Genomic DNA, 27,527 nt, shown 5'->3' with positions numbered 1-27,527 from the left:
GTGCACCAAGTAGCTGTCAATTCTCCGTCGGAAGCGCAAGCATATCCGTGATCGACTTATTTGCTCGATATACTCAAATATAGGGGTTAGGTTTAGATAGCACACAAAAAGCACTTTCTGGGGCATACTACAGCATAAGTTAGGTGGAACATCTTTTTTGTTAGTTCTCCTTGGTGTGGAGCTTCCCCTTGTTCGTCGTCATTGGTGTTTCCTAAAATAAGTAATTTAAAACAATTAAAAACAACCATTTTTGAAAATGCTGCGATTCGGAACAATTACCAATATTACAGTTTCCAAAATGCCATGTTTTTACCGGTTCACAAAGAAATCCAGATAGAAAATGAGTGATGTAAAAATTTTTATTTGTAAACCAACCAGGTTACAGGTTTGGTAAAAATGGATAGTTCCTGTCCTTGCTGGGTAGTCTATTATGTATTATACATGATTAATTTCGTCCAAGCATCGTGTCTTGACTACATGGCGGGATTATGTTGAAGCTTGAGAAATTAAGTTTAATTTTTAAATTAACATTTTTTTCTGCAAAATGCTAATGTTGCGTCAAAAATAAAAATGAAAACAAACAGTTTGCTTGGATTAGATATCGTTGCCAGTTTTAATTATTTTTAACAATTGTGAACTGTCAAGAGGAAACGGATGCATTGGGTAGTAAAATTAGCCTGCTTGGTGAACCAAAAACTGAAGATGCATTTGTATGGGACCTTGGCGTATTTAATTTGTATTTGGCCAAGCTTAGTCGCCATATTGAATCCGCCATTTTGAATTTTACATTTTCGACGTCAGAATTAGAGTCAGCGACCCCGAAAACCTGTATAAAGCTAAAAATAACGAAATTAGCAATGAAAACAAATCGGCTCGGGTTAAGAGAAAAAGCCCTTGGCTTATGCAGAAACACAATCAATTGTGTTTTTGCCGTATTAGTGGAAAATATTCAAGCTTCATTGCAGTCGATTGCAGATAATTCGAAGACTCCTACTGTGGCAGAGATGCTAGTATCATCACACAAAAATGACTTTTTACAGCCTGCGGATAGATTTGGAAGCTCAGAGGTAAAAATATTGTATAGGATTGGTGCGACGCTTGACCCTTTAGGGACGCCTGCTTTAACGAGTTGCTTATTAGATTTACAATTCTGATAAGATGCCTGTGGGGTACGGTCAGTAAGATAATTTTAAATTATCTTTTTTATGTAAATTGAAAAATTGAAATTCCACATTTTGGCAATTAATCCTTTGTGCCAAACACTGTCCAAAGCTTTTTCGAGAAGAGCAACTCTAGTGGAATAGCCCTCTGAGATATTTGCCTTTATCATGTTAGTTACTTTCACAAGTTGATGAGTAGCTGAATGTCCAATACGAAATCCAAACTGATCGATAAGAAAAATAGAACAAAAAAAAAACATTCTAATTAGGATGATTTTTTCAAATAATTTACTAATAGAAGAGAGTAAACTAATTGGTCGATAGCTAGATGCTTCTGTTGATTTTTATCTGGCAACAACCTTGGCATTTTTCCATCGTTCTGGAAAGTATGCTAATTCAAAAGTTGAATATTTTGACCAACTATCTCTTGGTGATTTCGGTTAGATTTTTAAGAAGAATGTTGAAAATTCCATCATAACAAGGAGCTTTCATATTTTGTAACTTTTTCCTGATGGATTTGATCTTATCATAGTCTGTTTAAGGTGGACTCTTCGTAGTTATGAATTAACCAACAACAAGTTGCTTGAGGGTAAGGAATGAATGTTAGTCTGTCATTATGTTTAGTACATTGATAGTATTTCTGCATTTCTCATATAGAGCGGTAATGCAATCGGTCGGAATTTCGACTTTTTAACATATTTCTCAGTTGCCTGCGAAAATGGCAGCACTGCATCGGAGTGCAAACAACGAGTGGCGCAGTTGTGACTGGCACTCGGTTCGATTCGAATCAACACCGCATTGGCACAGCAGTCGCGCTTTTGGAGCGAGCAAATTATGGTACCGACACGACAGTCAGGACAGGGTTGAAACTAGAGATGGGCCATTCGTTCGCGAACGGTTCAAGTGAACTGGTTCTTCGAAGAGAATGAGCAAACGGAAGTTCTTTTTAAAAGAACGGTAGTTCTCAATTCTCTTCAAAGCGAATGAACTGAACCTGACCCAAAGCCGTTTGGCGAATTTCTCGGACCGATTTTTAGGCGAACGAATGAAAATGAACCGACTTGCCGTCCCACAAACCGCTCTCTGTGCTCTCCCTGAATGGAACCGGCGAAGAACGACTCATCACATTCTCTATTTCTCTAGTTATACATCATGAAGAAATCGCTACCCTTGATGAACTTGTTAAGCATACAGGGGTATAATAGTTTGGGCACCATCTGTTTGGTTCCTCTCCAAGAATCGAATGTTTTGAGAGACATTCGCTAGATACAAGTAAAATATCAGCTGAACGGAAGAACGGTTCATCTGAACTAGTTCTTTTTACAGAACTGTTCAGTCGGGAATGGTTCTTCGAAGTGAACTGTTTCGCCCATCTCTAGTTGAAACATTGCAGATGCAGTTTTTACAAGCAATTGTTGCCTTGCGATGCTAAGTACGGTGAAATTTCTAGTTTCCCAGATAGATGGGGATAATGCAACTCAGACAGCTGGTGAAAGAAATGGTTTGGAGATCGTCTGTGTCAACGACACTATACATAAGATAGAATATGTTGGAATTTTTCCTTGCGTAACAGAAGGGCAATGACTTAAGTCCATTTGCTCGCAGTCAGCCGACATTTTGTTATGCTTCGACCTTCCTCTAAAAAACTTGTTGGTCATATTTTGAATATATAGAGCGATTGACTTTGAGTTTAATTGTGTTAGCGAATTTTGGATTGTGTTATGTTAAATATTATAGTGTACTGTATCCTACTTATCCTAACAGGAACCATGAACAAGTTAAATTATTCATCGCAGCAGGATTAAAATTAACTTATTAAAAGCTTTACGGTTAAACTCCTACCCCTAAGGGCAAAACTTCATCCCTGGCAGCTAAATTCTCGTACCGGTCGAACCTGCTGGCGTTTCTTCTCCCCTCCCGTTCTTTAACCCCCATTCCTCCCCCGCCAACAGAACTTCCTAACTAAGCATCCGAGAACGGTCGAGCGAGTGCGCTGAGCGCCGTCGCCATCGCCGCCGCCACCGTCGCAATGCGAACCAAAACACACACAACTCGGCCTGGGCCACTCTCCAGCCGCACTAGTCGAATCAGTCTCACTCTCGATACTATCAAACCAGCACGTTAGTGCTGGAACCGGAGCGTAGCTTCCTTGAAAGTGAAAATCTTTTTTTATTTTCCTTCCGTCTTTGCGTGTATTTTTCCGATAGTTTTCTTTTCGTTGTAGTTTTAAGCTTTAATCGAGCGAAAAATTGCCTACTGCGTACTTGAGGCAGCGAAGTTCGTGACATTCATGTAAATCACTGTTTACCCCACTCCCACGGAATGCAAATTGACCTCTAACTGATTGGTGTTTGTTTGTTCTCTCTATTTTTTTTTTTCGCTTGCAGATGGTTCCACGGTAATCTGTCCAGCAAGGAGGCGGAACGGTTGATCCTGGAACGGGGCAAGAATGGCTCCTTTCTAGTGCGCGAATCTCAGAGGAAACCGGGCGACTTTGTGGTATCCGTGCGGACCGAGGACAAAGTGACACACGTGATGATTCGGTGGCATGTAAGTGATGATTGTTATTCTGATTGTTCTAATCCCGTAAGCCGGTTTCGAATCAACTCCAGAGTTCACACCAAGTTTCGACGTGATACGGTAGACGATCTCGATGACGGGACAGAAGTTTTTCTAGGCTATATCTGGTGGTAGCATTTCGAGCGTTCCAAAACTGGAAGAAGATAGATCGACTTTTTCACTGCTTGTGGGTAATGATGGAAGGTGAGATTTGTCGAGCAGTGATATCTATTTATAGAGCAAGGGGAATAGAGTAATAACAAGAATGTGGACCTTGAAATGTTGTGCTCCATTCCAACTTGGGAATATCGTGATGGACGAAGGGTGCCACAGAGCGGTGTGAGTGCAGAATTTTAATGAGTCCGATCGAGACGGGACTGGATCGCGATCGCCGTTGTTGTGCCACTTTGGTGAGAACAGAACATTCCTGATGTGAAGTTGTTGCATTCTTTGGCGGATTAAAATACGCTAAACAGTGGTATAATTGTTGCTACAGGGAGAGTGAAAGAGATGTGTCATTTTTCGACGATATAGTAAAACTTCAGTTTGAAGGACATTCCTGTAGTCGTATGATAAAGAAACTGGGACTGTAGAACCAGTCCTTGTTATCTTGCATTTCGTAAAAAATACTCCAAAAGTTTAGACAGTACTGCTTCTATAATAAAACACATCATTTATGACTAGTACGAAATTGTTACTAATGGAACATTGTTAGCGCATCCAATGTTGTCAATTCACTAATTGTGATGATTTCAATTCGAATCACGTATCTAGAATCAGGAAGTACAACCTTGACATTGCACATTTCCCATCGAGTTTTTGGATCGGTTTTTTTTTTCAAGTCGGTTCGACTACATTGCGATATCATGGGTCACTTACGACCAAGCCTTTAGTAGGCATTACACGATCAATATTATTGTTGTTCTGACGGATTGTTGAAATGCCCATGAATCCCATTTGTATGCATTACGCAAATTCAACTTTTTTGCATGACACCATCAAAATTTATATTAATATGTACTCCCGATCAAAATTGATTATTTTGATCATGGATCTCTTTTTTGAATCTTAGTTCAGCGATAGTAAAAGTTCGAGCGTATGCTGTCAAATAAAAACATACAAACTTGGTAGGAAATTTTGAAGAATTTGCTTCTAATATCATTAGAGCTCTTCTCAGTGATTTATCTCTAATTTCCGGAACAGTTTGTAATAAAGTTCCTGCTAAAATCTCGAAAAATCTTCTTGCGGACAATTGACAAATCGTGTCAATCCTGGAGCTTGTGGAGAAAATTAACTCGGATTTTTCTTTGAGGATCTATGAAATTATTGATGGATATTTCGTGAATTTGTAGAGAATCCTATTAATTTCTTGACCAATTTTCTTGGAAATTCTTTTCAAAATTTGTCAAGTTATCACCGAATATCTTCTAAACGGCAGCTTTTAACTGAGGAAACACATGTATCTCTTTATTATCTATGAATCTTATTGAGATTCTAGAGCTCTACTAGAAGATACTGAATTGTCACTACTAGTACAAGAATCTTCTGTTTCGAACCCTCCGCAAGCCGTGGAATGTACTGAAAGTATTTCATTATAAAATTTTAGCGAAATCATAATCATATCATAATACTGCCGCTCTACGCATAATTGTCCCATGTGTATAGGGAATCCCATAGCACATTAGACATTTATGCGTATAGCGGCAGTGCAGGCAATCGTCAAAATTTTGATAATGACGCGCAGATCCGTGCGTACGGGTTCTGTGGATTCCAAAACCCGCATGAGAAGTTTAAACTACTTTTTAAAATGGTTCTCTGATCAAAGAATGTACTGCGAACCGTTCTGACATATATAAAGTCATTTGACCACTCTGAATTCTGTTTAGGATTGTGATGTAATCCTTCCCAGGATTCTGATTTCTGGAAAGAAATGAAATCTGTATCTGTTTTTTTTTGTCAGAATTCCAATTGAACCTCTCTCAGGATTCTGGTTACAACCATCTCAAAATTTATATGGAATCCGGATATTATAATGCTCAGGATTCCAATGGATTCTGACAGTTTCCTTAACAGGTTTCTGAAGAAAAAATTTCTCCGAGTTCTGGTGCAATCTTTTTCAAGATAAAATCCTGCTGAAAATTATAGTTTGCTCTGGATTGTGATGGAATCATGTTTCTAACAAAAATTCTCTTCAGTATTTTGGCGCAATCCTGCTCTCTAGCCTGACACTTTGTGATGGAACTCAGTTCAGAATTTTTACGTTATCCAGCTCGTGGAATCGTGCTCAACATTCTGAGGGCATCTTTATTAGGGTTCTGATGAACATTAAAATAACAGGATTTCATCAAAGTCTGAGAAGAATTAAATCGAACTTTGGAGCATAAATTCGTCCAAATTCTGAGCGTATTTTTCATTAGAATTCTTGCAGCACAATTTTCGACGAACATTCCATTAGAAGCATGACCAGAATACCCTCAAAACCCTGAGCAAGCTTTCACCTGAATTTAGAATAGAATTTCGTCAGAATCCTCGGTGAGATTGCTTTAAATGGAATCAGAAATCGACTCTAGAGAAAACGAATTCGATCATATAAATTTTACATCGCATAATGAGTCTATAATCAGTTGTCCAACATGGCTGAAATAACCGAAATGTGTACCACAATGAATGATAGACTAAGCAAAGAGGTTTGTAGTCTGTCGCTCGCTGGTGGCAAACGTGAATTGGAAAGCTGGCGAAGACTACACGTATAGTGACCACCTGGCAATCAGGCACAGCGTTGGTCAACCAAAATACGTGATAATACAGAGGACGAGAGCCTACCAGCGGAAGTGTAAGATTAAGCGCCACGCACTGTGGGCGACTGTTCTGATCCCTGGAAATGTACCCTGACAAACTAAGATTATCATAGAAAGGCTATTCCCGAAGCACTATCTAACGATAGGGTCAGTTATGCCGTAGGGACAGGTAGAGCGGGATAAATTTAAAGAGATACAATTTTCCAATGAAGAACTAGTGCATGATAGGGGCGAAAGAAAGCACCCGGATCGGATGATCCCCAACATCACTTTGAGTCTGTCAATCCAACCATTTTCGAACATGTTCAGGAAGGTGCCCCAAAAAATTCTAAACTGGTGTCTAAACGCACCTGGCAGATGAAAGATACGGAAACTTGTACTGCTGCCAAAAACATGCAGAGGATTCTTCGTCGTATCGACCAATATGCTTGCTTTGCAGGAAACTCTTGGAGAGGATTATAGGGGAACATGGGGAGACTTGACCAAGCGCAAGATTCTGTTTTTGGCTATGACGTCTTCCTTTCGGTTCTTAATTTTTTTTTCAAAAAGTATCTCGACAATAAATAATTACAGTATGTTTTAAGTGATAATTTTTTGTTATAATTTTTCAAAATTCCCTTGGTCAAGTCTCCCCAGGCCTCATCGATCGCAGAAAAACTTCTGAAAAATTAAATTAAAAATTCTGCAAAAAATCATGAAGACGCACAATAACTTTGCACAGTATACCACAATGACTTTTGAGGGATTGAAGGCTTTTTTGAGATTTATGCAGGTTTAGCTGAAAACCTAGTCAAGTCTCCCCATGTTCCGCTACTCATCAGGATTATCCGCCAGGACTGTGGAAATCTTCAAAAGATTAAAAAATTGTCTTTAGCCCGGAAGAAGGTCACACTGGTCCACCTCGTCCGCACGTCAACAAAATAAAAATACAAATTCGAAGGGATTGATGCACCTTTTACACCCTAAATGGTAATCGGTGTTCGTTCTTTTACAGATAGAGGTTCAACAACAACCCAAATAAATTGGTACTTACGTCATAAAAAATACAAACCTTTGGAAAAATTTTAATAAAATAATTTTTTTCCGTTACTTTTTGGTTAAACAATTGAACTATCTTGCTGGCAGATGTTTCGAGACAGGCCCCTGCATTGGGAGTGTAGATATATTTTTCATCAAACATTATTTTTATTCGTTACTGGTACTGGCCATGAACTACGTTTCGACTTCGTCTCACCATCTGGGGATACATGCTAGGAAAGATTACTATTGTAAAGCATTTGAGTTTAGACAGGTTTACAAAAAAGTGTGGTTAATGTTTGCTATGAAATGCGTAACGAAGCATGCATGCAGCTTGTGACAAGTTCAACAAGCGTCTTCGAGTCGTTATCAAACATAAGGGTGAAAGAACAGAACTAAACTGAATTTATCGAAACTTAATCGTGAATTAAAAAATCTATCTCATACGTTTTGAGTTTTATAGAATAGTTTAAGTGTATCGTTTTCTCAGAACCACCCTGCATAATATAATTAACCGAACAAAGAGTTAGAGCTTCTAACATCATTATAACTCTTTAGTGTATCTCATGCCTTTCATAAGAGTTTTACTTTAGTAATCGATTACCTTAAGTGTTAGCAATAGTCTACGATAAAACTATCTTAAGGATTGATTGCGTGTTTAATATCTCATTTTTATTCTAGTTTCGAAAAAGTATATATGACCGCTTTATGATCCCAACAACGAGGGATGGGCATAGCGTAGTTGGTAAATCGATTGCCTTGTACGCAGCTCACCTGGGTTCGATTCCCAACCCCGCACATAAGGTTAGAGAATTTTCTAAAAGAGATTTCTCTTACCCGAAAAGAGGCGAATGACCATAAGGTTAAAACCTCTATTATCAAAATAAAAAAAATCCCAGCAACGTGGCCTGGGAGAAGCTATCCATCCTCAATGTGCACGTTTCGAGAGATCTATACTTTGAAGTGTCAATAACGACGCCGGCCGTGTCCTTACAGTCATCGGGGAAGGAAAGGAATGTTAGTGTAACGAACGTTGTTGTGGAGACCTCTGCATCTCCACGTTTGCCACGGAAAGGAGTTTTTGATGGTAGGAAGGGGTAAAGAGTTATACAAATCTGGATTCACCTTGATAAGTGACACGATCTATGCAACTCTCTGGACAACCGGCTGCCGTTAACTAATGTTCATCGTTTGTTGAATTAATTTGGAAATGTTCGCATTTAATTTGGAAAAACAACGTAACATAAGAGGGATGCCATGAGAAACCGACCGACCGCAAAATATGACCGTCGATTCGAACGAAACTGTGCAGGTGTGTTCGCTGTATGAATCTCCATGATATTCTCTGGCAATTGGAATATTTTGATACAAGAGTAATTTTTCAAAATGGCGTAAACGTTTCTACGTGCATGAATTTCAATTTTTTTTTGTTCGATTACTGTATTTTATACAGCAAAACTATCTGAGAACAAGTTACAGGGAATGAATACTTCTGTCCGAAAAAAATATACACTGAAAAAAATGTCATTTTTCAAAAAAACAAAAATTTATGATAAAAATTTAAATTGCGAAAAAACCCATTTTTAATTTTTTTTATATTTTGTTACCAAAAACCTAAAGAGAAAAGAAACATTTTGATTGTGATTGCATGATAGAGAAAAAATCGGTAAAAAAGTTTTTCTAACAATAACTTCGTACATGTTTTTAAATTTCATACTAATTGACAAACAAAATTGTAATTTTATTTCAGAATATAATTCTAAGCACCATTTAAAATCAAAATGCATTTAACAAAAATATTCCAAAAAGCGATAGTTTTCGAGATATTTGAAATTTTGCTACTTCAAAAACAATTAATTCGTGTAATTATACTCTTTTTAAAAGTTATTTGCGTTACCCCATCAAAAAATGTCAAAAATTTAATGTTTATCGTTTTAAAGACGTAAAAGCAACCTTTTTAGTGTATTTGGATCATGGAGACGCTTTCAATAAAAAAGTTTTCCTAACAACAACATTTTTTTTATAATTCTTACTATTTGCAGTCAAAAATACAATTTTCTTTTTGAATATGATTCTAAACGCCATTTTAAATCGAAATGCTCTTAACAAAAAATTTCTAAAATGTAGTAGTTCTCGAGATATTTTAACTTTTGTTTTAACAACACAATTATTTTGTTTTATTACGACCTTTTCATAAGTTAGTCGCGTTTCTCCATCAACAATAATAGGTTTTTCAAAAGGCCCGTAAACTTTGCAGTAACTTTCTCTTTGACCTCAAGGCGATATTGTAAACCATTTGAAAGTTACATGAAAGCAACCAAAATATATTTCAACCATAGGGTCTGTTGATTAAACTATATAGGGTGATGAGCCTATTTTGGCACCATCAGGGAGAGGGTCGCACTATTTTTTGAACAACTTTAAAAGAATCCATATTATCTATAACCTTTCTCAGAATAAAGTGTCAGTGTACTGTTTCTTAAACATCTATATAATGCTTATTTAGCAGAATTGCCTCAATTTTCAGCATAAATAAAAATAAATGTTCCATTCTGTGAATCTATTCCCACCTCAACGATCCAAATATCGCCTCATGGATGTGCCAATTTCCACCTCATCGAAAAACAATCTAGTTGAAACGCAATGCCTCATATTCCATTTGCGTCGATTCTAACTAGGTATCCAGATCATGGACGCCAACGTGTGATTCGTAAAACGAATCATTCTGCTTTTTTCAGCCGATCAAAACAAACGTAAACATCACGCACATCAATGCAACTCATCAGCTGTTAGTAGAAGAGCGCCCAGAAATGCACACGCAGAAAAAAACCATTCGAAGGTTAGCAACTGGAATGACACGTTTCACATCACACATTGCTTTCTCCCCCCGAATTGTATGTGCAGATGAAAATAAAATATCTGCAATCAACAATTAGTTGAATAACTTGAAATAATTGATTACTTATACCTGAAATTGCATTACATTATATTTACAATTTCATGTTTTGGTTTGGCCGCACTGGTGATTCTTTTCTGTATGATGGATGCAAAAAGTTGGTTTTGATTGTGGTAGTGTATCAGCAAAACATGCCAATAATAGGAACCCCCGTATTTAGTTCTATCCTATTATAACACTAGGCCTATTCTAGTGTTTGACGAGTGATTTTAAAGTGAAATTATCGTAAAAAGGTTCTCCAGCTAAAATAAAGGTATGTATCAGTGCAATGTTTAGTATATTTGTGCCGGAATAACGAGATATGAGGCGGTAAATGCTGGCTCGTAAGTGTTTATTTTGCTAAGCGCCGTTGCATCCAGTTTCGGTTCACTACGTGAGTGAGGCGGATTAGTAGATATTTCAATAAGGTGATTTTGTTTTAATTAAAAGTTGGATTTAGAGGATAGTTCTAAATACATATGTGCACAACAAATAAAGAATATAACTTGAGCGTATTTTTTCTCACCTGTTTTAGCCAAATCGATAGTGTCATTATCTCATATGCTTGGTTCGAAACCAAGAGGTACGAAATAGGGTCACAATAGGCTCTACTGCCATAATAGGCACATCACCCTAGCTGAATCATATGTTGGTTGTTTTCATGTAACTTTAAAATGTTTCACAATATCGCCTTGATGTCAAAGAGAAAGTTGCAGGAAAGTTTACGGGCCTTTTGAAAAACCTATTATTGTTGATGGAGAAACGTGACTAACTTACGAAAAGGTCGTAATAAAGCAAAATAATTGTGTTGTTAAAACAAAAGTTAAAATATCTCGAGAACTAATACATTTGAGAAAATTTTTGTTAAGAGCATTTCGATTTAAAATGGCGTTTAGAATCATACTCAAAAAGAAAATTGTATTTTTGACTGCAAATAGTAAGAATTATAAAAAATGTCAAGTTGTTGTTAGGAAAACTTTTTTATTGAAAGCTTCTCCAGGATCCAAATACACTAAAAAGTTGCTTTTACGTCTTTAAAACGATAAACATTAAATTTTTGATGGGGTATCGCGAATAACTTTTAAAAAGAGCATAATTACACGAATTAATTGTTTTTGAAGGAGCAAAATTTCAAATATCTCGAAAACTATCGCATTTTGGAAGATTTTTGTTAAACGCATTTTGATTTTAAATGGTGCTTAGAATTATATTCTGTAATAGAATTACAATTTTGTATGTCTAGTATGAAATTTAAAAACATGTACGAAGTTCTTGTTAGGAAAACTTTTTTACCGATTTTTTCTCCATCATGCAATCACATTCAAAATGTTTCTTTTCTCTTTAGGTTTTTGGTAACAAAATATAAAAAAATTAAAAAAATGGGTTTTTTCGCAATTTAAATTTTTATCATAAATTTTTGTTTTTTTGAAAAATAACACAACATTTTTTTCAGTGTATATTTTTTTCAGACAGAAGTATTCATTTCCTGTAACTCGTTCTCAGATAGTTTTGCTGTATAAAATACATTAATCGAACAAAAAAAAATAATTGAAATTTATACACGTAGAAACGTTTACGCCCTTTTGAAAAGTTGCTCTTAAGTCAAAATAATTTTATTACCTGTGGAAAATATTTAGTCTTGCATAACGGTGAAACGTGTAAAGTTTCATTGGAATCTAACATGGTCGGTCACGATTTTAAAGATTTTCGGACGGATCTTCGTGGAATTCCTCATAAGCAGCAAGCTCCGGACAGCCGACAGTTGCCCATATTTAATTGAATCAAACGGCATGTGAACGATTTTATTATTTCTTGTTTCTTTATTTCCATGAAACACTACATTCCAAGAACATTACAATATAATGAACCTTTACTGTCTCGAAACATTCATCGAAATAAATATGCTAATGTCCATGTAATTAAAAATTTCGTAATACAAATATTATTTGTCGTATATGAGCTTTACTATTATTATTGTAAAAAATAAAATGACAATTATGTATTGGTTTCTTTCTCCGCGAACTTTTAAATAATGTTTCGATTCTTATATTATCATTATTTGCGCGCGTTGTTATGCTAACTGAAGTGTTTTTAACCAGTATAATATAAGCACTATTGTAATAACTAAAACGACTAACACATGCGCGTTAGTTTTTTTTATGATAATTGCTCACACAAGATTGGAGACAATAAGAGCAAAAAGAAACTAAAGAATGGACTCCTGGTTTAGTCCGCTTTCACGTCAGTGATCAAGCTATAATATTTGTATAGTAATGAAGAAATATGTGTAACATGACAATCAATAATGTAGTGCGTGTAGTACTACAAAGTATATGAATGATTATTATAATTGATTGATGATTTAATGGACTAAAACAAACTAATAAATATGACAATAATACATTTGTTCTTCGTGCTGATACGACTGCCATAAGTTAGTAATTGGTTTTCGATTCGTCTAGCGAATTGTCAAATCTCAATCCTTATACATGATTAAACAGTCATCATTCCACTCAGACAAGACCATGCATATTCCCTATGCACACTGAATGTCCAGTGGATAAGCTTCCTAGTTGGTCAAATAAACACTAAACAAACAAAGAAATAAGTTTACTAAGTCCACAGAAATCTGATTTGATGGCATTCATCTTTACAATGCCATCAGATTCAAAAAAAAACTGAAAATAATAAAATGACGATTGCCTCTTTGTTTGCAATAAGATCGAGAAAAAGTTGTGGTTCATTTTCAGCCAATAAAATTAGGTGATAAGGGACGCGGACGAAAATAGCTTGCCACCGCCAAATGTCAATTACAAATCGTTTTTCTGTCCATGAACTAGTTCACGACTATATTAACAATTTCTTAAATTAAATGTTGATTCGTGATTTTATTCATAGATTAAGGAACATTGTTTTGGATACATAGTATTGTTATTTTATCACAAAAATACAGAATATTGTCCATGGATCAATTCTTGCCTCGTGAATTGGTTCTTGATTCAAAAAATATTATGCGCGATCTATCCTGCGTGTTCGTAAACAAGTTCACAAATTTAGAAGATTATCCCAAAAATTTTCACTTTTAAAATTGGAATATAATTCAGGAACAGAAATCAGATTCTGTTCCGTATATTGGTTTATGAAATAAATGTTCCCAATGTCCAGATGTCCAAAAGGAAAACGGGGCTTAGCACAAAAAACATTAATATGGTTACGCATGCGATTGTATAATCGCGACCATCTGCGTACACCTACGCCTACGATCTCTCATACATAGAAACACCTCGGTGATATGTTAGCACTTACGAGTTTTTAAATTCTGTCTCAAGTGCGATTGTACCAATGCCCGTTCCCAATCGAACATGAATCGGTTACGTCCGAAAACCTCCTCTATCATTGGTCCTTGCAGTCTAGATCCATGTCTTCAATCATGGTCTAAAAAAACTCATATACACTAGAAGTTTAAGAGTACCAAGGCGTGATGGAGGAACTCGCCCCTTACTTACATGGGTATACAAAAGAATTTAAACACGCCAAGTAACATATACGCAACACACACGCCCACGTGATCAAACTCGCTAACATACAAATACTCGAGTCCTGGTCACAAACTCGAACATGCAATTGCGATCATCCACTCAAAACAATGCCCACGATCTATCAAAACATGATTATGAATCGGCCACTTCCGGAGCCTCTATCCTTGGTCCTAGCACCCTAGACCCACGCCTTCAGTTCAAATGTTTGAGGCCGTGCACTCAAAATTACATTCCGGACTTACGGTCCGCACGAATATTCGAGAAACCACGCGAATATGCAAATGACAACACGGTTACACAATCCTATTTATACCCGTGACGTTACATATACACTAGCGCACACAACATACAAACGCCGACGTGATCAAACACGTTAACATACGATCGCTCGAATCCTTCACGATCATCCTCGCACATCTAAGCTCGCGATCTCACAAACATGAACACACTCCGGTGATTAAGTGAAAGTTTTAGCACTTATAAACTTATCAAAGCGGTCTCAAGCGTGAAGCTACAAGCCCCGTGTTGGCGCGCTCATGAATCGGTCACGTTCGGAAGTCTGTCCTCTATCCTCTGTCCTAGCAGCCTTGGCCGCTCTTTCCTGCCATAACTTCGTTTAACAATTCTCGGTGGTTTGTTCACATAAGAATTACATGAGTTCGAATACAATAGAGGAACATCCCAAGCACTCGAACTCACGTAGCAGATAAAGTAAGCAAACTACCGAAGACTGTGAAACATAAATTTCATTCATCGTGGGCTCTTGTAGAACTCAATATAAGTGTTCATTCGTTTACGATTATTGCTCGGTCGTTTTGAATGTAAACAGTTCAAACGGACTGTCAAAAATGAACACTCGAGCTCATTTGTTGCGTCAATGTAAAGTATTCAATTGAGTTCTACAAGATGACGACATGAATGAACTCATGATGAATAAATTTTCGGTGGTTTGTTAACTTGGCCAGTTGCGTGAGTTTGAGTAACGCTCATGTAAACAAGCCATCGAGAATTGTCAAACGAAGTTCATCCGGTTCATTTTGTGGTGTAAAACATATTTATAGATTTCTTTAATGAGTTGCACTTATTCTATTCAGCACGTTTCGCATCTGTTTCAGCTGTTAAAAAGATATTTTTTACGACTCTGATTATTGATTTCATAAGAAAATTCAACCTAACTTATTGTTCTTAGTAAAGCGTTTTTAGTCTCTCAAAAACACTTGCCATTTGTTGACAAACAATGCTACCATCAGTTCCTACTGACAATGCTCTTATTACGTCACAAACCCAAAAATCGATGCAAATTTCTTGCTCAGGCAACCATTAGAAACTCTTTGGTATTTGATCTAGTATACATTTACCGGTTCAATGCATTCCTAAATGAAGCAGGTTTCAGACATTAAGCCCTAATCGGAAACCTTTTCGGTACCATCAAACCGACCGGGCGCAAACTTTTTGGACATCCGTTCTACGTCAGTTTTGTCCACCTGCTTCGAGCATTGGTCACAATGTGCGTCATCGTCGTTTCAAAAATGTCACCATCCTTCAGCAAGCGAAGGTACGGCTACAAAACCACTTCCACCTTTTTCCGCATAAGGCAAACGGAAATTACACCATTCCGCCGTTCCCCCCCTTCGTGCTCTATCACTCTTATCCAGCTTAGTGGTCCGGTCTTAGCTCACCGCCATCGTTCTTTCTGATGAATGCTCCATTCGAGTCTTATTCATCGCTCATTGTTTATTGGTGGAAGATTTTTGTTGCCGATGTGTTTTGTACAGTGGAACTTCTATTAGTCATATTAAATAAGCGCAAGCGGGTGGACGGACGACTACGACGACGACGGTGAATCGGTTACATGCAATCGACAACGCAAAAACTTGATGGTATAAAGCTCTTGGTGTGAACTTATGGGTTTTGAATTCGTCATGCACGATGACACACGGCTTGACAGCGTACAGATCGATATCTTACGGCTGGAATCAAAACAGATGACTTTCAACATTGAGCCCGATCGTTAAACTTTAACCGTTCTCTTCTCTCTTTCTCTCTTTATTTTACTGCAAACTTGAATCGTCCCATCAATCAGGAGAAGAAATACGACATCGGTGGAGGCCAGCAGTTCTCCACCCTGTGCGAGCTGATCGAGCACTACAAACTGAACCCGATGGTGGAAACCTGCGGCACGGTGGTGCACCTGCGGCAACCGTTCAACGCGACCCGGATCACGGCCGCCGGGATCGATGCCCGGGTCGAGCAGCTGCAGCGGGAGAACGGCAGCCACTGCTACGGCAAAGGTGGCTTTTGGGAGGAATTTGAATCTCTACAGCAGCAGGAGTGCCGGCACACGTTCTCCCGCCGCGAGGGCCAGCGGAACGAAAACCGGGTCAAGAATAGATATAAGAACATTTTACCATGTGAGTACATACATACGTATATGTTTACTTTTTGCTCTACTAACTTTCATTCGAGTTTGGTCGTCTGCGAGATGCGGTAGGCCTACTCGGTGGTTTTAAGTTTCATCGTCATCCCAATGTACAACTGAAGGCTGTTTTGGGTAGGCTAATTCATCAGCTTTCCGCCGGTAACGAGCTCCGTCGGAAATTCTAAACCAGAAGCGCCTTCAGGCGAGACACGGGTTTTGCGAGAGTTAAATCTGTAGACAGAAATGTGCTGTGTAGGGTGTCCCAAATTGTATAATTTAGCTTGGTTAAATTTTGTTCGAAAATGAAATTAAAATAATGAAAAATGAAATTTTCTGTAAGTTCATGAAATGAGAATCATTATTTGAGAATTGTTTTACGTTTGACGCATGACAAAAATCTCGACAAACATATGATTACGGCCTGAAAGCCAACTGTCAAAATCCACTTTGAATGGAAATTCCGGACAAACCGTTACACGCCAATCACAGATGTTGGTAGTAAACGAAAGAGAAAAGTTTTCTCTCATAAACTGTTGTGAACTGTGTTCGGCTAGTAACGGTTTGTCCGGAATTTCCATTCAAAGTGGATTTTGACAGTTGGCTTTTAGGCCGTAATCATATATTTGTCGAGAAATGATTAATTCTCACTCCAATTGAATGAAACAAATCGATTCGAACTAGACCACCCTGCAAAACGAATGTAAACATTTTATTTTCCACTCGTTGCTTTTCGTCTACTTTGCAATTCCATCGGCTCATCTCGGGAAACGTACACTGAAAGCAAATACGCTCCTATAGAAACAAGTAATGCTGAAACATCGGCGAATTTGTAACCAACAACTAGGAGGAGCGGTTCGCCATCGTCCCTCTCGCCCCACTTTCCGATCCGGTATCGTATCCCGGAGGTAGGTGTCAAGGCCGCTTTACAATCATCCCGTGCTTCTCTTACTTAATTCACGCTAGGGGTAGGCACGTGGAGCGAGAACGAACTGCTGCCTCGAGACTATTTTGCGGTCAAGCTGACGCTCTGATGATCACAGAAACTGTGACGCTAATCTAGAGGCGATTTCAAATTGCACGATCCGGAAAGTCGTAATGCCATTATAGTAAATGCTGATGGTGCAACTGCAATAAAAACTTGGTCCAGCGAATTTACCATTTCGGTTTTACTAATCGTAAATCTTATGAGCACAGTAAACGGTGGCTTTGTTTATTTTTTAGCCGTCATGCAGAATGTCTAAAAAAATAGTAGAAATTCGTGGAAATTAAGAATTTTTACTATATCTTTGAATTCAACGCAATGACACATTTCCGAACAATTTCTAATAAAAACTTTCGTCAGTAAATTGTAGCCTGCATTAATTGCAATCGATTGATGTATAAATATTTATATGTCATTGCGTTGAATTCGAAGTTATAGGATAACTAAAGGTTTACCACGCTTGCTTGTCGCGCTTCCATTCATTATCGTTTGATAATGCGTTAAAAGCTGCAACAGACATATTGGCCCATGCGGGGTCACGGTAACGCAAGTTGTTTACGCTTTTAATCCGTTGTTTGAAATCTGTGCGTAGTGATGTTCGACGTGCAATAACTTACATAGGCGAGCCATTTTTTTCTCGGCGGAATGTTGCTAGGTACTGAAAGTAGTATATGTCATTTTTTCACCAACAAAAAAACGTCCCGAACACCTTTTCAATTATCGGAACTGAAAAAAATACGAACAATCTTTATGATAGTTTCATTGCTGGTTAGTTCGTAAAAATCGGTCAATTAGGTCGCCTGTAGTAATTAAGACCACTCGGGGCCCCTGGGCACTATTGAACGAAGGGACCCCTATAGTTGATCAGGCGTAAACAGATTAAGAGGAACATTTGATGAATATGATTAAGCGTCACAGCACAGAGATGAGATCAGCATGTATTTTACTTAAAGGTTTCTAAAATTGCCCCTTTTGTAATGGACATTGAAGAGTCGTTCTCCGAACAACGAAGAATAACCAATTTTTGTAGAAATGCAGTTTGAATGTAGTGTTCATATTCTGTAAATTTGGTAAAATTTCTTTGCATAGTTTTGTAAATTTGGTGACCTTTTTTTTCTGTAAATTAACATAACCAGATAAGCAAACTTTAAAAAAATCAGCTTGCACGTCGCAATAATTTGAAATTATCCCATCCCAAACTTAGAAACGATTCGTTGTAGTGAACGTCACGGCTTCGAGAGTACTAGATTTTTACCGGCAGAGATAAATTTAATATCCAGGATTTTTTTGGTCAAGCAAGCAATCTGCTGTTGTGGCAAACGAATTCAAATTAATGCACAACCAGGATTATGATCCAGAGCAGGGAACTTACCACAAAGAGTGCCTTCAAAAACGCCAACCTACCTCTTTTAGATATGACTGTAGTTCTTCGGTGTTTTGGCCTGATTTGACATCGTGCCGTTATGCAAAATCAGTTTTAGAGTTCTGTAGAGTCATCAAGGTATTTTTTTTGGGCCAAATACTACCATACGCTAAACTGCCTGGAATTTCATTAAATCGAAATATCCCGGGCATTTAGGAAGCAACAGTTAAAAAATCAGGTGTCGCTAAAAATGAAATGAAATAGTAATGAAAGTAGACGAAAGTTGGGAAAGAAGTTACATATACTACTGTGTAAAAGTTCATGAGTACCAGTCAAATTGGTTTTTCTTATTTTAGATAACGTATTATTTTTGGTCACTGTTGCTATGGTTTCGTGGACAGCGTGTAGTTCTAAAGCTAAAAAATATCGAACATGCTAGAAGTGCACATGATATAAACTACATCAGAAGTGCATATTGCGAGGCTGACATAACACTATGACAATCTACGAAAACCATATAAAAATATGCCAATGAAATACGAGTTACCATCTTGGTTAAGATTTCATCACGAAAATTTCTTTAAACAAATGTATTTCGCAAAAAATAATCTTTATTTTTACACTACGGGGCTTACAAAAGTGTTATTCAATATAATGAATGTGTATAGTACCACATGCCTGATGTGATGAAACTGGATAAAATATGGCTTCAGAACAGCCAAATTTCGTTTTTCAACAGCCATTCCACTTCGCTAACAGTGGGCTTTGAAATCAATTAATATTGTGTTGGCGATTCCCCTACAGATGATTTAGAATCAGGATGATTAATTCCTAGGCTGGAGTTTCTTGCTGCAGGATAAGGAATAATGATTGAGTTACACAGTGTTTTAATATGTCATCTTCGTGCTCATCTAAGCGTCTAAACTGTTAACTTTAGGAGTATAGTTTGTTCGGAGAAGTTTTTGCCTTTATGATTGCGTATCTACAGCAATATTTTGTTCAGTGATTAATTCACTATATTTAGTGGTATACTAAATAATATTAATTTATTATATTTACATCTATAAGTGATTAGTATATAATTTAGATAGAAACTTTGAGCCTTAGGCAAAGTTGTACAAAATATTACTATAAAAGAAATTGCTGAAGACACCATATTTCTAGCTTAAATAGTTTTCGAGTTATGGAACACGCTGTATGGAAGGCCCCTCAAAATTAGTTTTTTTCAAGATGTCATTCTCCTATGTTTATGAAATCTTCCACAAAGTTGTTTGCAGTGAATTACATATTTTTTCAGAAGAAAGTAACTTCCTATCTGTTATAATTAAAAAGATATTCCAAATTTTGCAATATTTTTAGGGTAACTAATCTTAAATAACCCGTTAGGGAGTAAACAACATCATAAGATACTGATAGTACTAGCTTTTTACTTTCATGTAGTGGCTGACTTGTTTGTCGACTCGATTCTCCCCGAGTCTTATGTTTAAAACAAAATGCTGTCACAGGGGTATATGAGAAATGAAAACTAATAGTAGTAAAATTTTCTACAACTTTGCCGAAGACACATAATTTCTATCTAGATTAGTTCAGGAAATAAATTTCGTATATCACTTATAGATGAATTAATCACTGAAAAATATATTCCTATAGATGGGTAATCGTAAAGGCAAGAACCTCTCCAAACAAACTCTACTTCTAAAGTTATCGGTTTAGACGCTATTAATTTTGAGCACGAAAACGACGTTTTAAAACACTGTGCATTAGTCTCTCTGAAAAATTTGAGCTTAATTGGGCATGATTAAGGTGTTGCGCAAAACAGCCAAAGTGCAAAATTTTTCGCCCGTGAAAGAACACAAAGGACCCTTAGAATATTCAAAAATCGAATTCGTATTTTTGACGCTAAATGATTTTGAATGTCACGAAAAGTTGAGATCTACTGTGATCCTGAATTTTTTTCTAAAGATAGCCTTTTTGAACTTGGAAAAAGTATTTTGACAAAGGTTGCCTCCAGCACATTTAATTTTTGAATTGGTATTTTCAAAGATCGGAAAATGTTTGTGTGTATGTGGAAAAAAATGTCACCTCTGTTTCTCAGAGATGGCTGGACTTCCGGTTCCAGAGTTACAGGTTGAAGAAGGCGTCCACACAGCAAGTTTCCAAATCTGAAATGAAAAATTCTCAAAGAGGGGAGTAGAGGAAAATTTTAAAATCGAATTTGCATTTTTGATGCCAAATGACTCCAAAATGCATAAAACGTTGAGATTTGATGAAATCTTGAAAAAAATTTTTTTACTAAAATTGACTTTTTTGGACTTTGGGCATATTTTTGCCTTTCTCATATAGAAAGGTTATGCAATCACTCTAAAAATCGTCAACCTAATCCCGGCTAATTTTTTTTGACCTATAAAGGCTTAGGTAGGAGTATACGATGAGGGGTTGCTACTATAAATTTTAAACTAGTTTAAAATATCTTAACAAGTTGAAAATTTTCGGCAGGGTCCGGACCACCGGATCTTCATCATTGATCCGCCGCTAGTTTTAAGCGATGTTTCAGTGTCGAGACATAGTATCTCAAGATCTTGCCTGTCGATCCATTGTATGTATGTGCAAATCGTACCGAATATGCAATATGCATTTCCATCTTTGTATTAAACATAGCCAGCCATGGAATCGTAGTTTGGACAAATGAGAAAGGCACAACTGCACCACTAGATGGATTAAAACAGTTTTTTTTTCGATTGAGGTCAAAAGGTACATAGGAACTTTTTTCGGTGCGCCAATGGTTTTGAGGTGCGTCCGAAAATTCTGGATGACCATAAGTCTTGGCACTCTACCGTACATCATATATCAAGTATACTGAGGAGGCAATTTTAGGAACTTTGATCTGGTTGAAATATTATAATCTAAGTGCCGTTACGGCATTCCGGTTATATTCCAGACAGAACCCACCCATCTTTTTGTACATGCGAGTGTAACAAAGGTGCTTTTATGATCTACTGCTGATTAAGTTTTTCACATATTCTTCATTCCAGTTTCTAAGAAAATAAGTTACATCCTGTCATACATGGAGTGAAGATAGATGACCACATTATTATTTTACTATCCAATTTAGACTTTCAAATTATACATCCTATAATTTCTGACTCTTTCTTCATATTCTTCAGTTTTAACTTTGCATTTGGCTCTAGGCCTGTTCATAAATAAACTCTCCAGAAATGACCCAAATGATTCTAAAATGGATGTCGAACCATTTAAAATGAAACACCATATCCGATCTTTTTTGGGATCGAAGATAGTCCGCTAACTATTCTAATATTCTGCAAGAACTGACGCAGAAATATTCAGCTGTGACAGATATTTCGAAAGTTTACCTAGATAAGCTCTGAATTGTGATATTTTGTCTAAAGTAAACAAATGACGTTACTGGCGACAAGCCTTTTATGAAAAACTACCACGTTTACATTCCCGCTCACAAAGTTGCGATCGATGGTGTAGTAATCGATTCGAACTTGACATGCGTGGATCTACTGAAGGACGGGAATGGCTGTTTCAAGAACCTCTTTCTCGAGTGCAAGGCTTTGGAATGGCACTCGCACCGGACAGGACAAAATAGTTTTCCCTTGAAACTCGTGTCGGGTGACGTTTGACGAGACTGCTTTGCGTCTTCTACGACAAGGATCGTCTGCCTGATCGGCTGTTTGTACCGCGCGTCAAGCATGCAGTATTACAGTAACTACAAACAAATTGGTCTTTGTAGCAATAAATTTCTCCCTTGAGAGGCCGCCAAATATACCAGCAAGAGAAAGCTCTGTCACAAAGCCAAAGCAAACAACACATGGTCTTCGACATTTGAGAAGAAACAAAGAGTTTCCAACACTTACAGGAACACCAAAACGCTCATGTGTCATTTCAACCAGAGATTCAACTTACGAAGTAGGATCATGTTGCTCACGGTCGCATGTTCTTATTTGTTTTTCGTTGTCAAGTTAGTATATGTTAATGCGCGGTCCGCAGTCGTTGGTTTAACAACCGGTTGTGGTTTAACTTAGGACAACTGTGTACCGGTCTCGGTCGCAACAGATGGAATTTCTTTAGCAGCCTTCGAGTACGGGTTTCCGTGGTGTAGCAGCTGATCGCAGAACTCGCACTAACGTATCTGCCCTGGGTGCGTAACCAATGTTTGCTGATTAAATGTAACTCCTTGTGACTTGCATTGGATGGTCAGATATGTGGGGATCGGTTTAACGGTTTCCACTTCACCGTATTTTTACATGAGTTGTTTGATAGCGGCGAAATTAGTACGTGGAACTGAACTGTGAAGACGGTCCTCAACGGATCTCAATGGCTTAGATTATGTTGCAACAATCGCTGGCAGATTTACCCAATCTGTGGCTTAATTCTTCCCTTGCAAGTCACAGATCTATGTAGCGTGAGCAGTATTTGAATTCTAGGCCATCGTTTCCGTGATTCATCGGGGCAGGAAGTAGATCTAGATACTGACCTGGATAATAACACAGTTCTACACTGATTTTGTACTTTTCAAATGACATACTATAGGATGTAGATCTCACCAAATGCAACACAAGACAATGTTGTATTTCTTCAAAATTTTGATTTATAGCGAAAAACCATTTTTTGGGACTTTCGGTACTAAAAATTTGTTAGATTACGTACATGTCTCGGAAATTGAAAGCTTTGTGCAAACCTTAGTGGATAATTTGTTTAATTTTCGATCTGATTGTTCAAATATTTGAGATACAATCGTTAGAAACATAGCCCACCAGAGTGTTGGGGTTGGTAATCGCTATCCAGAGCTGACGAATCATTCTCGCTCAAGGCAACCCATACAACTATCGGAAGAGTTGCCCAGCTGAGCCTGTCATCACCCATACTACTGCTTCGGCAAAGTAGCAGAAGCAGCAGAAATGGAAGTAGCAGAAATGGATTTCCTCTCATAACCGGTGGTAATGCAAAGGGCTACCACATAATTCAATCAATTTGAGAGGCACCGAATTGATGGAATACTTAAGTAGTAAAAATCTTAATGTAGCCAATACTTAATGTAGCCAATCGCCCAATATTTGCGCGAGCTGGTAGAGAAGAGGTGTTAGATGCAACTCTCTGCTCTGACGGTAGTACGCATGAGTTGGCAAACAGGCTCGAACTAAATGAGTTCGAATCGTCGTTATCGGATCATAAGCACATCGTCTTTGATCATTTAAACGTCTCGCTAGATATCGTCACATATCGTAATCCAAATTCTACGAACCCTGGATCTCTACGAAGAGAGCTTGACAACTGGGTTTTATGGGTATCTACCAACAATACATTCGGAATGTCAGCTTGGGTGAGCACCCGTTACTTGCAATGCAACCGTAGAATACGTAGTTTGTTATACTGACTGTTCTTTGTTGGAGTACCAAGCCGGTTCTGGTCCGCTAGCTAAATCTGGTTAAACCAGATCTCATTTGCTTGGTGGATACTGCACCGTATTTCAACAGGGCACATTTCAGCACTTCAACAGAGAATTGGCGGTAAAAGAATATTTACTCTGACATTTAGGCTACCCTGAAAGTATTAAGTTCGGCAGATTCATGATTGAAATTAGTAATCGCATGTCGAAATCAAATCAAAAAACTTAGCATTTCAAATGCTATCTACTTTCTATGGGTACCCGGTCATTCCGATATTACTGGAAATGAAGCGGGCGCTGCGACTGATTTCGTTGGTCCAGAACCAGTTCTACCACTTTCGATAAATTGGATAAAGCGCAAGATTCGCTCTTAGGCTGCATCCGAACATGCCAACCATTGGCGTAGCTTGCAAACTTGCGTTCAAACAAAAAAAATTTCTGCCGGATATGAGTCCAAAAATGTCAAAGAATTTGTTGCATTTTTCCAAGCACATTTGCAGTAGGGGAACATGGGGAGACTTGAACAGGTTTTCAGCTAAACCTGCATAAATCTCTAAAAAATCGTTCAATCCCTCAAAAATCATTGTGATATCATGTGCGTGTTCATGATTTTTTGCAGAATTTTTAGTTTAATTTTTCAAAAGTTATAAAAGTTTTTCTGCGATCGTATTTTTTTTTGGTCAAGGATTAACTGTACTGCTTACATTGTATGTTCACACGTCAAGAAATCAGTCATATTACTGCTAACTTTGTTGATTAATACTAAAATTTACGCACTGATTATTGTGGTGGAATTTTTGTGGTGTGATTAACATTAACAGTAGATACCATAGCATACAAAATATCAGGAATGTTGTATTTTTCTTCAGCTTATTGTCACTTGGTCAAGTCTCCCCATAAAATCTTGATCATGTCTCCCCAACATTAGTTATTGCGTTCAATGTCGTGCAAATTTTTGTAACAACTATTCCAATGTTCCGATTTATGTAAAATCATTTCACTGCTTCATAAGGTATGAAAATGATATATGAGTGCTTTAATAGTAATTAGTAGGGGAGCCCGGGGTTAGTTGGCGGTTGGGGTAAGTTGGCGGAATCCCCTTTTCTCCGTTTCTATTAGACATAAAGCGCTGTCTCTCGTTGTGAACCTCAAGTAATGTGAAACGCATTATCCAATGTGTTTTTGTTGTACAACATTTTGTTTTAGAACAACTGATCCCGTACACCAAGCCAGCTTCGACCGGGACGTGAAAAATAAGAGAGAATTAAATGACCCCCCTGACGCTGTTTGCCAACAGACCTCGCGAAAAAAGATCTCCGCTCTCAATAAAAAGTTGCGCGCATGAGATCCAATTAATTAATTCTTGTTTGTATTTTTATTTTTACATGTATTGTAAACGTATAAAAGATCCACGGCTTCGTTAAGCTACCGCTATGAGCCGTGTCAAATAAACGAATTAAAAAAAAACATTTTGTTTTGTAGAAACTGTGGGTGATATTGTGTTTTTGAGCATACTTTGTAAATTTTCTTAATTTTGAACATTTTGTGTTATTTGAGGTAGTTTTCAATATATTCCCCAAATGATTATATTTTTCTATAGTGCGTGAAAAGAGCTTTCAGCATCCGTATAGATATTACACCTATCCATACACAAAAGTAATTTTTTTTATAAAAAGTGCGGTTGGGGTAAGTTCGCGGTGACGCACACGGGGCAAGTTGGCGGTACTATTTACAGTGCAAAAATAGTCATCAAATATTTTCATTTCTGGAATTCACTCCAAAGTAAGAGAAACTTTTTCTTGAGTCTCTCGTCAATGCAGGGGACCAATTTCGACCAATCGCCTGAAGAATTTCGAAAATTTGCTTTTGAATGTGGAGTACGCGTCGAAGTCAAAATGACGGGGTATTGAGACTGAAATATAATGAAAAGTGTCGAATAATATACAGTTTTTATTGAAAAGACAATCGGCACATTTCATAAGGACCACTGATGTAATCGAATTTCCATTTGTTTGCTTATTTTTTGGCATTCCGCCATCTTACCCCACACATACCGCCAACTTACCCCGGGGCTGTGGTAAGTTGGCGGCTTTTCCGCGTCACATATTTTTGTCTCCAGAAATAAAGACAACGTATGAAACATTTTCATAAAATTCAGAGATATTGCCAACAGTCTGCCCTTTCATGCAACGTGTTCTATTTTGCAAGATCTACCAAAATCAAAGCGGTAAAAATGAAAACTGAAAACACCGCCAACTAGCCCCGGTCTCCCATAGTCGAGTAGATATGTCCACACTAAGTTTGATAAAAAATTACATCATTTAATGCAAATTAATTAATCACGTAATATTTTCAATAAGGAAAGGATTTTTCATACTAAACTTTTAAAATTACCTTAAGGGATCGAAACAAGTATAAAATTTTTTTTGAAAAAATATTAAGAACCGAATAGAAGACGTCATAGTCAAAAATAGAAATTTGCGCTTGGTCAAGTCTCCCCATGTTCCCCCATTCTAATCAGTGCACTGGTTATTGCAAACTCAGTTATCGCATGGCTACTATTCAGCGTGCTGAGTATTATTCGTGTGATCTATCTGAAGTAATGCAATTGCGTAACCCGGATTTTTGGATCTCTATGCATAGCTGAACCTATGTTCAGGAGGCTAAAACTCAATGATATGCTATTGTTCCTAACCCAGTGTGGTAAAGATCTATAGAGTTTGCTGGGATGTTCTGAGAACTAAGTCGTTTATAGAGAAAATACAGCAGTAATTTCTGCAGTATCGGGTTATATACTGAATTATGGCTTCCAGAAAATCACGGCGCATATTTATAATCCTAAATTGGTTTAAGCCGTATTTAAATGACAATATCTCTTGGGGGTGTTGTAGCTTTGGTTGTGCGGAAACGTGCAAATCTCCGATCAACATGGGGAACATGCCATTTGAAACGGTCTCTACTGATTCCTGATGGTCCCTTTCCTTACCGCAGAAGGCCAGTTTGCATTGAACTGCTTCTTGCTGTCAACTGTCTTTCGCATCTTCTTGAGGTTCCGCTTGACTATTACCCAATACTGTTCTATTGGGCGGAGCTCTGGTGTAATGGGAGGATCCTTGGACACCATCTGGACGTTGTTTACGGCATACCTCTCCATGATCTTATTACTGTAATGACAGAATGTCAATTCCGGCCAAAACAAAACAGAACAATTATTTTTTTTATAATTCGTTTATTTGACACGGCTCATAGCGGTAGCTTAACGCTTAGCTCTTTTATATGTTTACAAATGTAAAAATAAAAATATAAACAAATATTATAATACTGGATCTCGCGCGCGCAACT

General features: G+C 37.5%; 1 protein-coding gene across 6 annotated transcripts in view; it reads left to right on the top strand.

Moving 5' to 3' along the window:
• The window catches only part of LOC131685288 (tyrosine-protein phosphatase corkscrew), a 317,023-nt gene that overhangs the window by 254,676 nt on the left and 34,820 nt on the right, over nucleotides 1–27,527 (top strand). For all 6 annotated transcript variants that reach the window (XM_058968898.1, XM_058968897.1, XM_058968896.1 and 3 more), the window contains 2 exons: nucleotides 3,548–3,710; nucleotides 16,092–16,419. In XM_058968898.1, coding sequence (XP_058824881.1) covers nucleotides 3,548–3,710; nucleotides 16,092–16,419 — 491 coding nt within the window. The remainder of the gene's footprint in view (nucleotides 1–3,547; nucleotides 3,711–16,091; nucleotides 16,420–27,527) is intronic.

The sequence above is a fragment of the Topomyia yanbarensis genome, chromosome 2, assembly GCF_030247195.1.
Source record: "Topomyia yanbarensis strain Yona2022 chromosome 2, ASM3024719v1, whole genome shotgun sequence".
NCBI lineage: Eukaryota > Metazoa > Arthropoda > Insecta > Diptera > Culicidae > Topomyia > Topomyia yanbarensis.
The sequence above is the reverse complement of the archived record's forward strand: the minus strand, read 5'-3'. Positions and strand labels throughout refer to the sequence as shown.